This window comes from Rhipicephalus microplus, chromosome 4 (assembly GCF_043290135.1).
Source record: "Rhipicephalus microplus isolate Deutch F79 chromosome 4, USDA_Rmic, whole genome shotgun sequence".
Lineage (NCBI taxonomy): Eukaryota > Metazoa > Arthropoda > Arachnida > Ixodida > Ixodidae > Rhipicephalus > Rhipicephalus microplus.
In genome coordinates, this window is record NC_134703.1 from 132,420,930 (window position 1) to 132,439,971 (window position 19,042).

Consider the following 19,042-nt stretch of genomic DNA (forward strand, 5'->3'; position numbering starts at 1 on the left):
TTCCTCCTCAAGAACGTGATTTTGCAACACTAAGCCCCACGGCAGCTGCTTACAAACCGTGGTCGCACCTTTTTTGTCAAAGGTCATAGCCGACATCTTGCAGTCCTGTCAAATGAGACACAAGCTGACTACATCATACCATCAGCAAACCAACGGATTCACGGAGCGTCTAAAGTGAACTCTACAGACATGCTCACTAAGTATGTTTCTACCGACCATACCGACTGGGATCTCGCGTTGCCGTACGTCACATTTGCCTACAATTCTTCTCGCCATGACGCTGCCGCCTACTCCCCATTTTTTCTGTTATTCGGCCGAGAACCTACATTACCCCTAGATACAGTCATTCCGTCTAACGCGACACCGACCAGCGAATATGCCTTTGACGCTATCACTCGAGCTGCCAACGCACGCGAAATCGCCCGCACTTGCTTCCTGGCCTCTCAAGAGAACCAGCGGCGTTTGTACGATCAACGGCACCGCGACGTGCACTTCTTACCCGGTTCATTGATGCTGCTGTGGTCCCCGACCCGTTAAGTTGGCTTGTCAGAAAAACTGCTTACTCGCTACACAGGTCCATCCTGAATCTTTCCTGTGGTTACTCCTGTGACATATGAAATTGGTCCTGTCGCCCCGTCGCCTTTATGTGCCCAACAGGCTACCGATACTGTACACGTTGCGCGCTTGAAGCCCTACCACTCTCCTAGTGACGTTGACATTTAGATGCGCCGAGACGGCGCTTCTGTCGCCGGGGATCATGCTACATGCATACATACTGAGATTCTAGGGGACGACGCGCGTGTGTGCCTGACGAGGAAGACGAAGGGTTGCCTCCGCTCGATCGCTGGTGAACTGGTCACGCCATTACCGCTGCTTTCAAATACATCTAATCCACAGCCTCGTCGATATGATGTCTCTTCTTTCCGTAACATATGATCTGAAGGCAGACTAAAAAAACTTTAGGTTAACTGAGATTTCACTGTTCAAGTACATATAAGGTACAAAATAAGGTACAAAAATGGAAGACAAATTACGAGACTAGCAATGAACTTATTCAACTAAAACCAATTGCAATTCACGTCGTTCCCAGTATGTCCAAACGTATCTGAACAAGCGGCCTAACGTATCTCTACAGTTGGCCTAAGAAGTATTGCACACACTTAAGTGTTGAAATTTGAAATAGTCGCACCCTAAGTGTACACTCATGTCACATTACAACAATCGTCATTTAGCTTTTTTGCACTTCCTTGATCAGTAACTCTGCACATACTGCCCAGCGGATAAAGCTTTGTCAAGCCAAGCAGTACGTGTGTCGTTTGTTACCTTGAAGTGCTAATCAATCAGCGTATAGGAGATGCACTACTGATTGTCATTGTTGAGTATAAATGCACCCTTAAACGTGCACCTGTTCTAACAGCACATAAGTAAAGCATTGTCCTCGTGTTCGGCTAAGTAGCACATCACTACTACACAAATTAAACGTGAACAAGCTCGGAGCAACAATGGTAACGCAAGAGCAAGCAAAGCCTACGTACTACTGGCAGTAGGACAGTGCCACGCTGCTCTGGTTCACCAGAAAGACGGGCGACAACCCATCTTCGTAGTCGCCAAAGCTCACAACGGCTGCGCTCTCGCCAACCTGGCAAGCCATGTACAAGCCACCCTTCTGCAAGGAAAAGTAACACCAAGCAATGACAGCACAGTTGTACAGACACTTGCCTAGAGCAATCGAGCGCATCACTATGGTTGCTGTGGGAGTCTGCGGCTGCTACCTTGCATAAGGTACAAACCTTCGTTCATGCATAAAGACCCGGTGTGACAACACCTGGTATCACTGCAGCGTTGGTCTGTGCAAATTAGTACAAAAAAACGGCGGCTGAACAACCGACTGGCCACTCTAAACAAGTGTGCTCCCGACTATACAAAGTCATTTTTATGTTAAAAACATGTGCCATGTTTTTTTTACTTTGTTTTCATGTTATTGCCGCAAAGATTGTCAACTCATGCAGATATACAGTTTTTTTTTGCTTACGCTGTTGAGCTTCGGTTTCCAATCAAAAGTTTGTTTAGGCCAGCACATCGGCTAATGCTTACACATCCATGCTTACTTCAGTAAGCCTTGATTTGTCTTACAGGTGGTTTTCATTTTTTGCACTCACAACTCATGCCCGTCCAATTTCTTATCTCTCAAAGAGTAAACACTTTACACTGTCTTATAAACCACAGGGCTGCCATTTCAGCTGTTAACAGGCAAGCACTGGTATGCACAAACAATGCTACCACGCCTGAACTTTTTTTAATGCGTGCATTTTGTTATGTCCATAATATATATTTATTTCAATGGACATGCCTTTGTTATAGTACAAGTTTATTTATAATAACCATCTTATTATTCATGAATAAGCAGAAAATAAGCTGTCACTTTAAAGGGCTCCTAAACCACCATGGATAGATTTTTAAACATTTCAAGTGAACCCGCGCATTGTGTTGGGAATGCTGTCACGATCAACAATGTCGTACCTGGCAGTACTACAATGCCTAAGCACACCACAAATTCCAAGAAACTATCCTTTCTCCTCTCCGGGTCTTTCAAGCCTTCCCAGTAACATGTGCAATGCCGGCATGTTAAATCTGTGATGCTGTTGTCAAGCGATGCTGTGATTGGTCAAGAACTTACAACTTCTGGCTAATCTGCGAGCAGTTGCCCACACTCAACTAAAGGCCCTCTGGTACTGCATGTCACCAAATGGGTGGCCTATCGTGTTGGCAATTTTTTGAAGGCGTGAGTGCAACAAAGGGTCTATACCGGCATGATTCATAGGGACATGGGCCAGCACAGCAACAAAAGCAGTTAGCCGAGAAGCGTGAAGTTGACAGAGTCATGGCTACGGGAAGAGAGCACTGCTTCGAAAAGAACACTAGGGTTTTGGTACGTAACGCGAGATTTAGAGGAGCACTTGGAAAGGAGAGAAAGCGGCTTTGGAAGAGAAAACCAGTCGATGAACAATAAGTAGTGAAGGAAAGAGCGAGAGGAGCGGTTGCTGCGTTTCGATAATCAAACGCATATAACTCCACTTTTACGGCCTACCTTAAACCCACGGAAAGCGAGAAGAAACACAGAAGCAGAAAGTGGCGTTGCTACTCCATGTCGCAGGGCCAGAAGCTATCGAAGTATTCAACACTTTAGGTTACATGATGGCAGAGGAGGAGCGCTACGACATAAATCTTCGAAAGTTTGAAAGTTATTGCCAGCCTCGCACGATTGAGACTTTCGAACGATACTTGTTTCGAAAGTGCGTCCGGGCAGATGGTGAACCTTTTGAAAGCTTCTTGAAAGACCTCCAGTTAAAAGCACAGAGTGGCAAGTTCAGAACTTTGCGGGAATCCATGATATGAGATCAAATTGTATTCGGAACTGCCAGCAACCAGCTTCGAGAGCACCTACTCAGAGAAGATTCGCTATCAGTGAAAAGTGCCTGTAGTTTTTTTGTAGTGTTAAAAAGATGCGCCCTACTTGGACTTGCTGCATGTGAGGACTGACTTCTTGTGTCACACCGCGGAGGTATCGGCACTAATGTCTCATGCTGGACTAGGAAAGGCAACGCTTCGGAAACGCGTCATGAGAGACTACCCGAACCTGTTTCGTGGCTTGGTATGCGTTCGAGCGCCGTACAAGATAGTGCTTCGACAAAGAACACGTCCAGTTATTTAACACCTTCGTCGAGTGCCCCACCTCTTCAAGCAACTGCTAAAGAATGAGTGGCAGAGTGCGAGCGACACCGGCATCATATCAAGGGTTAATGAACCTACTAAATGAATGAGTCCTTTGGTTATAGTTTGGAAAAAAAAGAGGGGGGGGGGGGGAGGGCTCTGAAAATTTGTTTGGATCCGCAAAGCATAAATGAATGTCTCAAGTGTGAAGACATTCAAGCCGAGCTGACAGGCGCAAGTGTCTTCTCAAGAGTAGACACCAACTCTGGTTTCTATCATACTGTGTTAGACAAAAAGAGCTCTCGTATTTGTAAAGTCAGCATGCCATTCAGGTGTTCATGATTTCTTTGCATGCCATTCGTTTTAGCGTCTGCACCAGAGGTGTACCAGAAAGCAACGTCGCAAGTACTTGATTGCCTCTCAGACGTCAGAGTATACGTCGATGACGTGCTCATGAGGGGCTCGATTGAAAGAGAGCATGAAGAGCATTTGAGGGCTGCGTTGGTCACGGCTCAAAAACATGGAATCACATTAAATGCCCCGAAGTGTGAAATAGACATGAAGGAAATAATTTTTCTAGGCAATAAGATCAGTGAAAAATGCATACAGCCATTGCCCGAACTCATCAGCAGCGTCTAGCAAATGCCATAACCAAGCACAAAGCAAGAGCTTCAGCGTATCTTAGGCATAGATACATATTTTGGAAAATACGTGCCTTATCTCTGAGACAGAACTACTTCTCTTCGTGAACTGTTAAAACATGATAGAAACTTCACATGGGGACCCAAGCATACAAAAGAGTTAGAAGCCATTAAGGAGGCCATAACTTGATTACTTGTGCTTGCTACCTACGTTACCAAAAGAGAATGTAAAGTGTCTACTGACGCCTGAAGATTCGGGCTTAGTGCATCATTCTTCTAAAAGCATGTTTCAGATTGGCAACCAGTGGCATGTAGTTCGAGGTGCCTCACAGAGTGTGAAAAAAAAAAGATACTCAAAAATTGAAAAGGAGGCTTTAGGCGTTGTCTGCGGCGGTGAAAGCTTCATGACTTTATTATATGGCCGAAAGGTGCTCATAGAAACAGATCATCAGCCGTTGATTTTGATGCTGCCACCTGGCCATGAACTGCGGCGAGCACGAGCCTGCATCCAGGAGAAACAAACGAGAAAGCTGTTTTGGCACAGCACGTGCTCTCGCTGAAGCTTTTTGGTTGCGTCATGTCACTGACTTGTGTCTCTGCGACTACACGGTATTCCTTGCCCGAAGTCTCTCTTTTTCACACGCGACAATATAAAAAGAAAAGTGTATTGGTGACATGCCTCCTCGACTACAATGCCTGTTTCTCCGACTGATGTGATACGAATACCAGTTTGCCTATGTTCTGGCAAACTTCTAGTCCAGTGAGACACCGACTCTAGAGCTCCAAATTCCCACTGCAGCAATATGACGAAAGACGAAGACAGTGATGCGGAGGTACATGCAATATCGGGCCAGTGCATTTTGGTCAGTGAGAAAACCAGTGCGACTCTGGTCGAAGAGACAGGAAAAGATCAAATTCTCTCAGATGTGGTCAGAGTCATTCAATCTGAACAGAAATAACAGCTTATGGGTCCGTACGAAGCGTACGGCTCCGAATTGTTGATCATTAGAAAGCCGTTATTTAAGGGAGCCAAAGTGGTCATACCATGATCATTACGAATACTAATGCGGAGTCAGCTACATGAAGGCCCCTTAGGCATAAACAAATCACTTGCGAAGAAGAGGCTTTTGATGTTCTGGCCAGAAATGGCTCAAGACATTAGGAACAGGATAAGCTAATTTGAAACTTGCAAGATCAATGCATATGCCCAACCTGAAGAATCGCTCTTGTACTTAAGCACAAGAAGTGATACGCGAAAATGGATGCCATCCATTTTTACTAGACGCAGAGTACCAATGGAAGTTTTCAGTGACAATAGGCCACAGTTTGCGTCAAGAGAGTTTGCTCGCTCGCAGCGTTGCAACACTTCAAGCATATCAGGTCGAGTCCTCACTTTCCACGTTCAAATGAACTCCCTGAAAAAGGCGTACAAGTGGTGAAACATCATGGAGACCCACCATTCAGGAGGTGGCTTTTACCAAGGTGTCTGAATTATCGCACAAGCCCTCTAAAGTGCAACAGTTCTCCTGGGTGAATTGCTAATAAATCACCTCTTCAGGTCTGCTCTTCCTGACTTTAATCAACTTTGCAGCTAAAAGGTGCAAAGCGACCTCAACACAATAAATTGAAAGGATCACTTTCAAAACTTCACCACGGTAACATTGTTCGCCTGAGGGATGATAAGAGATGGTCAAGAAAAGAGATGGTGCTCGACCAGGTTGCACCTCATTCCTACTGAGTACTCTCTGAAGACTGTGAGGAATACAGGGAAAATAGCATCTACAACCCACAATAGAAGCCTTCAGCCTCAGCAACCTATCCGATTATGGGATGACAAACGCTTGACCAGGATTACGATGACTGTGCTGGGTCATCTGCTCCTGTGACTGACCCAGTAGAACCAGACACCACAAAAGAGAGCACTTCCGACACACAGCCCGTTCAAAGATTTCCGAGAGCTCGTTGTCCACCAAAGTTTCCGTCTTACGACAAGCAATTAAAGCAGATTTTCGAGATGCAGTGTCGACCAATGCAGTGTCCACCAAAGGTGGGTGCGGCGGACATCACGTAGTTGTCTAGCAACCTTGGGCTGCATCTCCTTGCGAGTGTTCTAACAATAAATCGGCACTTTCTGATGAGACACCATAGGTGCCGCGGCGTCATGTGGTCTCTCGTGTCTGGGTGCGCCTGCTTTTATAGCATGGTTTAGGTCCAGCGTCTGTTACACACACCACCTCTAATTTTTATCTCTGGATGGTTTAAGGGCCCTTTAAAGTTGGTCTGAACATATCTGCATAAACTTCTTTTACTGTAGGGTACTTTGAAGATTATTCATGGGGAACAAAAAGAGAGGGGGTCACGTTTTACGAAAGAAATTCGACTCTCAGAGGTGCAAAGCTAGAAAGATGAAAAAATTGAATACATTCATGAGTAATGAAATGTAGCATGAGCTTACCTTGTTTGCAAGTCTGAGCAGAATAGAGTTGGTCTCCTTGCACGAGAAGGGCGCCGTACACTCTTCCGTGTCCGCATACCTCGCCATGAGCTCGAGCTTCTGCACTTCTTTGGGCCAGAATGGTACACACTGTCCAATAAAAATTACAACGAAACATGTCGGCACATTACACTGCAATTTTAATTCATTTCACTTCATTGAGCTTAAGAGCCCGAAGTTGGAGAATTCCAGGAGTGGTGCAGTTATGTTTGTAATACAACATAATTTTTTTTTTTTTTTTTTTTTTGCCTTGCACTGATGTTTTCTTTTTGTGTGTGTAACTCGATAAAATTTGCTTTTTCATGTATCATTTTTTTTTTTTTTTTTGAACATGTGTATTTTATTTTTTTTTTTTTTTTTTTTTTTTTTGAACATGTGTATTGAAAAAGGCATCAGTCGATTATTTTTTGTGCAACATGCACTGACATTCACTGTGATTGCGACGTCAAAGTGTATTTTTTCGTCCTATTTTCTTTTGTTAGTTCATGTATAAACTTATCTAGTTTGTTTCCTTTTGTGCTCTATCTCTTAGTGCCACTTTTTCTGTGTATTCCTTATAGTGTTTTCATTTACTTCAGCCCCTCCCCTCTACAATGCTTCTTGTAAGCCCTGAGGGTACCAATAAATAAATAAATAAATAAATAAATAATATAAATATCTAAATTGCAGGGTGTGACATATCAGTCTGATGCGAGCAACTTCGGAACACCTTATGGAGTAGTGGCCCTTAAACACTAGATCAGTTTCCATTGATAAATTATTCATGAACTCTACTGATAATCATTTTTCCATCACAAGTTTATCTTTGAAAGTGGGAATGAAGGTTTATTTTTTATTTCAAGCTGGTAAAACAATCAAATATTGCAAGTTGTCTTTTTGCATTTTTGCCGCACTCCATAATAATTCCTGAATGTTATAGCACTCACTTAGTTGTAGGCTTCAAATCATTTTCTGGTGTTTTGGACACACCGATGCAGCAAGATCCTCTCCAACATGCCATGCCAAGTGTTTGGCTTCCTTGAAAATTCATTTTTACCCATAAAAAATTGGGTAGGCCCTAGTACACATCCTTAAAATGTCCCATAAGGAATTATATAGGCCCTGGCACACACTGTTAAAATGTATGAAGTCCCAATGAGTGTGACATAAGGAGGTGTTAAGACTAGTTGGAAAGAAAATCAAGGCTTTACAAATTCTTCTCAGCATTCATACAGAATGATAATCTCAAAAAGAAAAAACCCTTCTACAGTGTTTTCTGATGATGGTACCAACATTTAAGATGTATTTGGTGAAAGAAAATAGTAGTACTTAATAGGAGGTGTATTTATTACTAGTAATTCTTGAAATGTTTTTGATAGAGCTGTTGTACTTACAGCACCAGGCAATATTTTCATCCATTCAGCATTTTCTGTATACTCCTTGATCTCGACGGCAGTCTGAAGAATAATAAATGCCACCATGTCAACGGCATAAGTGCCATGGCAGCAAGTGCAGCAGTTGAGATCTCACTGCAACATTGCAAACCTTTCAAAAGGAAATTATGCAATGATAATTCAAAATTTGACGCATAGGCAAACAAGTGCCATTGGTGAACTATGAACTTTTCAAGGACGTCTTCAATGGCCAAGAAAAGTACACCTGACACAATGCGAATCCCCACATCTGAGCTTCCTCATAGAGTATAGTGCTGATGCTAAGGGTTGCTTGTTGAGATGTTGAGACTAGATGAGAGTACGGGCAACCACACCAGCTAATATGTTCACCATTAGAGTTTAAACACAACAGTATGTTTGTTTAAAGCTCTTGTTTCTTCAGATTAAAGCTCTTGTTTCTTCAGCACCTAAAATGCAAAACTCATTGGCTTGGTTGCTAACAAATTTGTTTAAGAGTATTCTGTAAATTACAAAGGAAATGTGCAAACTTCTTTGCAACGTATTCTATATGGCACATTACTTGTTACGAAAAAAAATGAAAATATGAGTGAAAGACTGTGTATAAAATGATGAGGGCTCACAAGTGAAAGACTCTGTGGAAGGTGAGGGCCCACAAGTCACTTTTCTGCAACGCTACTTTCATTCATTCAAATGTTGTAGCAAGCCCCCATACATGCATTTACTTGATTAAAGCTGTAGTTATTCTTGCCACCCAAAACCCAAACAAAAACATACCTTGCAGTCATTTAGAACAAGGTAGTATGGCGTGAAGGTGACAATTCTTGTCAGGCCAGTGGCACTCAGTGTAATCCCAACACTCAGCTGAAACGGAGAACAAACCTTGAGTGCACTGGCAAATGTTCTTTAGATTTGCTTCTAGAGATGTTACACTTGCACTATGTTGCCACAGCACAGCGCAACACAGGGTTTCGAAACGCCGAATTCTTCGGAGCCCACTATGTACCCACCAGGTAGGAGTAGCCATCCTTGGATTTGGCGATTATGGTTCCCGAGCTTCCGACAGCATCTAGAGAAAACCGCTCGGACCACTCGGAGTTGAAGATCTTTATGGCAGCCTGCCAAAACAGAAAACAGATTTCCCTATTCTTCTTTCCAATAGAGCCATCCAGCCAAGCAACCAGACACTTTTACGTGATCTGTTAAATACAAACTTGATGAAAACAAACAGACTTAAAATTAGGCCTAGGCAATTAATAGCTATCAATTTGTAGTAATTACATTATACATGTGAAGAAATTAGTGAGGACCAAAGAATTCCTTCAGGTAGCACGCAAGAGCCGTATCCCACCTTTTTCTTCGTGAACAGCGTCTTGGAACGATAGGAGAACAGGACTGGTCCATCGAAATTGGCAGGATGGTTTATTCCCGCAGAATCTTCCGTCTAGTCGAACCCACAAAATTGAGAATGTTAGACTGCTAGGCGATCACAACATTTAGAACAACATACATAATACTACATTACATGTTGACTAAGGATAAAAAACAAATAAGTGATGTAAAGTGAGCCTTAAGCTATTCTATCAGCTGCAACAACCTGCAGACAGTGTTAACAAATAGAATTTCAGACACATTTACTACAGTGCAGCTGTGGTGAGTCTGTTCATTCTAAACACTACAATGTTCCGGATATTTTCAATGTTAATCATACACGCAAAACAGCGTTCCGCATACTAAGCATAAAGTACAGAAGCATGTATTTCTTTATAATTAAGAGCCATAATGCACTAATTAATGTTATGATAGCTTTGAAGCAATTAAAAATTACATACCACAAGTTGTATTACGTGAAAGATGGAACCTGAACCAAAAGCCTACATCTTTATAAATACACAAGACAGCAAAAATGTATAAAAGTGCATATGAAGAATGTCACATTTCAAGCATAATACCGCGCAATCACTCGTGCAAATGGCAACATGTGCATAAAAAACAAAACAGCCACCATAAATATATATAAAAATAACTCTCCACATAATGCTAGTCACACAGCACTAACAACACTTCTTTTGAACAAATAAGTACAGGCAGTTTAGAACGTGACAGTTTTTGTCATTCTATGAAATGAAAGTACTAGAAGATTTAGCTACCTAGTGGCAGCAATAGCACTTGTACATGCACTAAAGAGCTAAACATGTATAGGTGTGCAACATAGGAAACAATGTGCATGTGTGTATAATATACACTGATATGTTTACGTGCTCATAGGTGGCTATCTCAATTAGTGAAAGCTCTGCACAGGCAGGTGCACCCGTCATGCCATCCACTTACTAATAAAGGAAAAACGCCAAGCATGCCATTCAGGTGCGAGCGATACAAGCAAGAAATGTAGAAATTTGTGCATACATGTGCCAATAATATTTAACACTCATGCGAGCATTTACGTTGTACCTGTCCTGGACTCAGTTCCGTTTCAAAAGATGACTGCGGTATTAGAGACATACGTCTGTCTTCTTCAGGCTAGCAAAGTGTTAATGAAAGAGGCAACAGTTAGTCATGAAGCACATTGAGAGGTCTACGCATACTTTTGAATCGGCATGGAGAACGACAATGCACGAAAAGAAGGGATAGCGGACAAATGCTGTTAAAGGGTTATGCTATTGTTGTGCGTTACAAAAGCATACTTCAATTAAATCATAAGGCACACGGCTACCTGTGGCAATATTAAAAGAGTAAATTCTGTCACAGTACTTAAGAAAAACACCAGGTGTCATGTTTCTTTTCTAGACAAAACATTGTTAGAAAGTGAAATGTATGAAGTGGCAGCAAATGTTAACCCTTTGCGGTCAATCGTCGGGCTGGGCTTGACAACGCAACACGGCCATAGTGGTCCGTTGTCGGGCACTGTCTGACAACAGTGTTCGAGGTTTAAATTTTGCGGTTTTCTCAGTGCAAGTCACACACATTTTTGAAATACATGAAGTGTCATCTCTTGAGGAATGAGTGAGCTTGGTTTGTTGAGGTCTACTTTTTTCTTACACTAGGGGCAAGCACCATGTTCAGCATGGAGCCTAAAGTGTACCCACTAAAGCACGATTCGCTGAGGAGCATGGCCGCGTTTCACAGTGGTGCTTTCAGCGAAAGCGATGGTGACCTAAATGAGGAAGCGAATTATGGTTCTGCAAAACCTACAGTAACAACCCTAGACTGCACCCAGGATAATGTTTTGAGCCGTATCATGCGCTGCCCAAATATCGCTAAAGAAGTTGCGTGCAGAATGCAGGAACAAAAATAAATACCCTGTGAGCCTTTCTTCCACAGTTCGTGTTTTTCTTAGCGATACCAGAAACTGGCAAAATAGTTTCGGACCGGTAGAGCCGCAGAGTGGGTAAATGTTTTTGACCGCAAGGGGTTAACACGGCAGGCCTCAACAAATAAAGACGCCAATTCAATCCCAACAGAAAACAGATTTCAGACATGATAAAAATACAGCACTCAATTATCGCTGCGTTCCGCCTCCCCCCCCCCCATAAGTGTGGCTGAAACAGCCAGGAATTTAACCCATGGCTAAGCAGCTTTATACTTACCACAAGTAATATTGTGATGGCTACTTACAAGCCTTTTCAAAACACCAATAGTTGCCAAAGATGGCTACAGAGCCAATACTTACGAGCCTCTTAAAGACTTTAGTGGGAACATTGCTCCCTTTAATGTACGGGCTGTCATATTTATTGACTTGGTGATGCGATCGCTTCCTCTCTTGGATGGCGGGAAGCTCAATCATAATCCTCTGATTGAACGCGCAAAACAAGCACAGCAACTTTCATGAGTTTGGCGAAGCACTGAACCTTAGCCAAATTTAATCTGCCGTAAAAATAAGCAGCCTAAGTACCCATATATAATAAGCCCTTATATGCATTGTGCAGATGTTCAAACTAGCAACACGCGTGCACTTGTTACAATTGCACTGCTGACACGTGGAGAAGCATTCATATTTTTCCTCTCCACTAGCTACTTTCTAGAAGTACTAGAAGCATTTCGTTAGCTACAGAATTTAGCCACTTCTGGTGTCTAATAGAAGCCATAACGTATTTCCTAATGCTGTGACAGCAATCTTCTCCCTGTGACGAACACTGGCTACAATACACGAAACAGGAAAGCGTGTAGATTGAGCGTGCAGTCAACAAACGCATGTGTTCTATGAGAAGATTTTGGTACCCAATGGCATCCAGCGCTGCAGCATAGAGATAAAAGAGTGTGCGGCAGCGAAGCGAGCAGTTGTGAAAGCGGATATCCCAGAGGTGGAATTAGTGTAAGTGGTGAATCAGCAGACAGCAGCGTATATGAAGACTTGGCACTACTTCGCAAAAGCACCAGCTGTGTGTATAAGGATGACCGTTAGCGTACTCCTCCATTCCAAGATATGATTGTAGGCGAGCGTTGCTATTGTGCAAGTACCCATTCATGGCACCTACTGAGCTTTGTAACAAGTTCACTAGCCTGCCGGCATTCATAACCCCAACTGTTTCCATGCTTTGGTGGACAATTCTAAACTAGCTTCAGAGTGGCAGCACTCGAGCATTTTGGCACGTATTTTAGAAGTACTCTTCTCGCTACACCTGTATGTAAATGCTAACTTGGGCCTCGGTCTTTTCCACATAACGAGGCGGTGTACTGCAGGTATTCGATGGTGCATAAACATGAGACAGCCGCCTCAGGTTTCATTTAGCATAGTTTGCTCTATGTTATCTCGGCACATCATTCACCATTCGAGTGCTCTACAGTAGAGCAAGCACACGCTACTCAGGAGAGAGGTATAATACTTAAGGCGGCCCTGCAACACTTTTTCCAAATTATCACTAATAGCTCAATTAAAGGAGTTTATTTGCTTCACAAAACTGCCGGAAAACATTTTAGTGGCGCAAAAGTTCAGAATTCGTCAAGTACAAGCAGAGTTATTGACTTGTCATACAATGTAAGTGTTTTCTTTTTTCTGTCATACCAACAAGTGTGCAGATAGCTGAGCAAGAGGGGGTTGGCATCGGGGGAAATGTCACGTACCACATGCGTCCCGACCTTGAACACTTTTTTTTTTAATTAAGCGCACTGCGAACTTTAGATGTGACCACGAATCCACGCGTGGGCATGTTGCACCACCTCACACCAGCCCCGGCAACTATACAGCGCCGCACGACACTCAAATGAGCCAATGGCTGAAAACCTCAAGTTAATGACACGGTAATTGGAGGCTGCAGAATCATTTTTCAAGAAAAAAGAGATTTGTAGGTGTCTAGGCAACTTCCAAAATTAATTGTGACTTTTCGGACACATGCAATGCTATATTGTTTAGCTTGCATGTTCTCTGAATCCTCGATTACCAACAGGAAGTGTTTTTCGACTATCATTTATAAGGGTATAGCGCACCACTACAAGGACAAAAAAAAAAGATGCACACACACACACACACAGCCCTGCAACGTGCCTTAGCAAATTTCCGACTATGCTCAATAAGCGTTGCAGAGCCGCCCCTACTAAAACCACAAAGCTGAAGGCTCATACTGGATAATTACAATAGCAAGTAGAAAACATTTCCAAAACTAAGTTTGTTGTAACATACAGTTAAACCTGGCTATAATTATGTTGAATAATAATAGCTGCTTATTTCACTAGATTAAAAAAACTTCTACTGCACTGAAATTCTAATGTTTATGCAAAGTGTGGTGCGCAAAATGTTTTTTTACATGGGAATTGCTTTAAGTATGTTCAATAAGGCCATACTAAATAAAATGACTAAGTTGAATGATGCAAAAAGAAGTTCTGTTTAACTCAAGATTCAATGACTGTAACTTGATGCCATGTCAGCGCAGTTCTCCTCACAGCAGCCATACGTAGATTGTAAAGCAGAAAGAGATGCATGTCGAAATGAAGCTAAAGAAACCTAGCGAAACTGCCATGTCCAATCTGAGCTCATGACAAGCATCGATTGATTTCCAGAGTTGTGTGATGCTGATTCGACGATATGAACTTCAAGTCAAGCTACTCCCTCTCCATCCGTCCAATGAATGCACATTATCTCGAACTACTACACAGTACAATAAAAAAAATAATAGCGGTATCTTTGTTCGTTGTAGCCATATGCTTTGTTTTGAGCCATCATGCGCACACTGCTTCTTCACACTCGAGCAAGAATAAAGTAGAGCAGCTTTTAAAGGAGCACCCACACAAAAATTTTGAATCTTGTTTCTACTGTTGGAACAGGTAGCTAATGACTCACCAGCTGGAAAGCTTGTTCGCTCAAGTGTGCGACGCTGAATTACTTAGAGTTTTGCACTGAAGTTTCGATATAATGAACATGAGTATAATGAATTATTGGTTATAATGAAATAAATAAAAAATAGTCTTGTCACAGATACAGTGTAGAATGAAGTTATTTTTGGAGCAGATGTGACGTTGTTAAGAACGAGATTTGAGTGTACACCACCCAGTCGCAATTTCAGTTTCAGAGAGCACTGAGTGAGAAGAGACCAAGAGAGTGGTTTTCATGTAAGCACAGCTGGTTACGTGAGCACAAAAAAAAAAAAAAAAAAAACATGGCGTATCCACGAAGTGAAAGATGAGTGGCCGAAGCAGTGGTATTGTTCGGTAATACCGTAAGCCACCTGTGATATTGACCACTCATGCAAGAAATCAGAGACAAAGTGGTGTACAGTTACAGTCAAACCTCAATATATCGAACACGGATATATCAAATTACTGCCTATTCGAACGGTTCCTATATCACGCGGGAAATCGCATGCATTATTGATTTTTTATTTCGAACAAAGTTTGACATATAATGGTTATATCGAACTCAGCCACCCCAAACCACTCGCACTCCATTGACAGGCGGCGGGCGAGCTTTCCTGCAACTCTCGAAAGTAGCGGTAGAGCGGCGGGCGTTTACGAATGCTGCACACATCGATGGCGCCGAGAGCACCACTTTAACGTAGCGGCGTACGCGCGCCGCAGCCTTGCGGTAGAGGTTCTTGAATGAGGAAAGTGAAGAAAAAAGCGCGGAGCTGTTATTGTCTTTCAATACAAAGGCACCGACATGGCTTCGCGCGGGGGGAGGGGGAGCGGGAGGTAAAGATTGAGGAGGAAAGTATAGGAGGGAAAGGACGCAGACGACTGTCTCGGACGAAGCCCGCGCTGCCGCTGGGAAAGGGAAAGCAGTCAGGCGAGCCGGCATGGGCGCGCCATGTGCGCGCTTTACACCCGGACTCACGCCGCAGCCTTGCTTGCAGCTTGCAGTCGTTGCAGTCTCTATGGTGTCAACGGCACACTGCGCACTTGTTGCAAGCTGCTCCCCCGTAGCATCGGCAGGCATCGGTCGTTGTGCTCGCAGTGTTCGTGCGTTCGGAGTTAGGCCTGTGCGCGACAGGCCTAACTCCGAACGGCGGAGCTCACGGATGTGGAGATTGTCGCCAAAGCTACTGCTGAGCAGCCAAATGAAGACTCTGCCGAGGTAAATCCCACAAGCGCTGATGATGCCCTGCTCCTGACATCAGCTGAGGTCGTAGCTGGCTTGGCCCTTGTGCGCCGCCACTGCGGCGCGATTGAAGGCACCGGCCTATCTCTTATGGATCGCCTGGACTATATTGAGGACGCAGTCGTCAAACATGCCATGACCAACAAAAAGCAGGCTACTCTTTTTCAATATTTTAAACCAACACAATAAATACTATGTCTGAATCTTCAAGTGAGTATTTACTGCACCACGCTTGAACGGTTCGTTGGTTGTTTTCAGCAAGCTGTTGACGCATTTTTTTCGTGATTTTTTAATATCGAATTCTGGATATATCGAACTATTTTGCGATCGCCACGCTGTTCGATATATCGAGGTTCGACTGTATATACAATGTTTAATGGTCATAACTGGTATGTTGTGAATTTCATTTCGCCTTTATTATTCCTGCTTTGTGCTATCAGATCTAGCCTGAAGTTGGCAAAGATGAGGTATATGCACGTTCCATTAATGTGGTTGTCGGTTGTTTCCAGTGATAGCGAAATGCATCGTAGAGCATATCGAGACGTCATATACAGTCAGAGCCATCCTCCGTGATCATCATAATTGTCGTCATTGTCCTGGCATATACAGTAGACTCTCAGTAAGTGGAAATCTGTTTAACAGAACTGCTGCTTAAATGAAACAAATGCTTCTGACAAGGTTGGTTTCGTTCTTGCTTTGTGGGCCCCTGTTCATCTCTCAGTAAACAAAACACCTGTTAAATGGAACACATCTTACTGGTCCCTTCAGGTTCCGCTTAACGAGAGTCTACTGTAGTGGGCACCTCGCGTGCGCTGTGCCGTGATGGCAGAATGAGAATGTGTGGTCTAGAATGTCCTTGTTCTTCATCGTCATCAGTGTCATTGCCACTAGCGGAGGCTACAGCACACAATGCCAACACCAATGTTGATGCTAATGCAAACAAACAAGTCAGGACCACAAGGTGCTTCGCTCCTGAAAACCTGTTGCACATGAGCGCTGCGCTGACACCGCTTTTCAACGAAACCTCCCTCCGAGACGTTGTAATAGATATGCCTGATCCCCCCAAAAAATGCACTGACACCATTGTTTGTACACCACGCAAGCCTTCCCCCTTTTTCCAATGAAAAGATCTGCTAGAAGACTGTGCTAGCAAGGATCAAGGAGGAGGAGCAAGAACATTGTTATAAGTCCGATGAGTTGGTGGGGCAGGCCAATGTCCCGCCAAGGTAATGGCCAGGAATCCTTAAATCCTGGCGTCTTCCTCGACCTGCTGGACGGCCCACATCTGATCTTCGAGGACGAAGCTGAGCGTTGCAGCTTCCCAGCATGCAAACGCTGTCACTAGTGGCCGTTGTTGAGAAACGGCGGACCGATCCCGCCGAAGCCACCACTGTTGCGAAAGACGGCGACGCCAACACGGCCCCGGAGGCGCCACTGCTTTCAACTCCGCCGGGAAGGTCACCAGCCGTTTGGTAGCGTATGTTTCTCAGCTCGCGACTGCTTCTGCGCAGAGCTGAGGAGACGAGCGGACGAGACGACGGTGAGTTAAACAAGGTTTATGTACAGCATATATACAGAGGCGTTACAATTTCGGCACTGGGGCCGGCAGAGACTCGAAGAGCCGAGCTCCTCTCTCTAACACATAGGTCAGCCTTTCGCCTAGAACCGCTGACTCACACACATGTCGGCACTCCGACACGGGGACTCCTCTCCTAGGATCTCCGATCGCGACGCGCCGCAGGGCTTTTTTTATTTACACCGGGCCCAACTAAAATGTCCAATCAGAAGCGCCGCTGGTCTTCCGAGCAGGCTCCTCCAATGGGGTTCGCTGCGCGATGCGTCAGGCCACCAGACATGAGGACGCCGGCTCGCTGTCACGTGCGCAACTGACTCAATGCACGTGGGCCACAGATGCGCCGCGCGTGTTCACGCCGTGGAGTTGTTCGCGCCCGGCGGAGTGCGGGCTGGCCTTGACCCAGATTGCCTGTTTCAGAGGCACGGACGTTTGACGAGGACTCGCTGGCATAACAGCACCCCCGCCGCCAGACAATGCACCGGAAAGACGAGCTGCTTCCACGGGGCTCGGATGTCAGGTGCGCTCGTTCGCCAGGTCCCTCCAGGTTCGCCTCCAGGGCCATGGGGAGAATACAGCTCCAGACTGTTCCGGGAACACATCCCATCATTGACGACGGATCCCAGCCCCACTGGCTTGTCGCCACAACTTGCTGACCAGCTTCACTCGTCTCTTCTGACCATCTTCGGTTTCAGCACTTGTCGATGGTTCTGCAACTTGCTAAGAACGGTTCGACAACAGACAACACACGACACAAGCAAGTGCCCTCGGTCACCCGACAGAACACCAGACAAAGTATAGAACAACATATACCTATCTACGTGTCTATCGGAATTTCGTTCCCTCTACATCAAGAGGCACATGTGGGACAAAAGACTCCTAAAGTAAGAACTTGAATTTTTCACAATTACAACAACGCAACGAATTAGAATACCACATAAAGTTGGCCCTTTGAGAGCACTCTGAACGGGAGCGCTCGGCCCAGGTCGTGATGAGGTCAAAATTTTGCCCCGAATCGCCAGCCAGAAACCGAAAGGTTGAGAAGTTACTAGCTGGAACGCACTGCTCAATGCACCTGCATTAGCGTTTACCTTTCCTTTTTTTTTTCTTTAGCGAACGTCAAAGTTGCGCTGTGGAGCAACATGCTCCACCTCAGTAACCGGCCACTTTTAGGCGACGATACCTATGCGGCACCAAGAGCGGCTCACCCTTGCGATGTTGCACAGGGGAACAACGATACGGCTTGCTACTGATTGACTCCTCACCGCTTAGCTCGATATCGTGTTCGATCACCCTCATGTTTCCGGGGCGGTCCGAAAACACGTCTTCAAACTCGGAACCAATCTTTCTCAGGTCCTCTTTCTCAGGTCCTCCTTCACTTAAGCTAGGCTCTAGGTTTATCTGCTCCCGGATTACTTTCGATCCCCCTTCAATTACCTCACTAGAACTCAAAATTTCTGCTTCCTCTTCCTTTGAAGCATTCAGCACCAGATTTACGACCGCTTGATGTTGAACATTGGGTTTCATCAAGTTGTAAATTTTGTTCTGCCGCCTTCCTACTTGCACCTCATAAGTTGTATCGCAAGGCTTCGATAATACTGTGGCGGGCCCTTCCCAATCAACCTCAAGCTTGTTCCTTTTTGGTGGCTGCAGCCGCATTACCTGATTATCAACTTCAAAAGCGCGCTTCTTCCCCGATTTCTC

At 44.4% G+C, this 19,042-nt stretch overlaps 1 protein-coding gene across 2 annotated transcripts in view; it reads right to left on the bottom strand.

Moving 5' to 3' along the window:
* Window positions 1–19,042, bottom strand: part of Vps13 (vacuolar protein sorting 13C) — a 209,788-nt gene that overhangs the window by 59,843 nt on the left and 130,903 nt on the right. The window contains exons 52-58 of one of the 2 annotated variants that reach the window (XM_037423425.2): window positions 10,689–10,757; window positions 9,589–9,681; window positions 9,248–9,355; window positions 9,015–9,101; window positions 8,220–8,282; window positions 6,808–6,936; window positions 1,536–1,666 (exon numbers count right to left, since the gene is read on the bottom strand). In XM_037423425.2, coding sequence (XP_037279322.2) covers window positions 1,536–1,666; window positions 6,808–6,936; window positions 8,220–8,282; window positions 9,015–9,101; window positions 9,248–9,355; window positions 9,589–9,681; window positions 10,689–10,757 — 680 coding nt within the window. The remainder of the gene's footprint in view (window positions 1–1,535; window positions 1,667–6,807; window positions 6,937–8,219; window positions 8,283–9,014; window positions 9,102–9,247; window positions 9,356–9,588; window positions 9,682–10,688; window positions 10,758–19,042) is intronic. The other variant, XM_037423426.2, reaches the window with a different exon arrangement.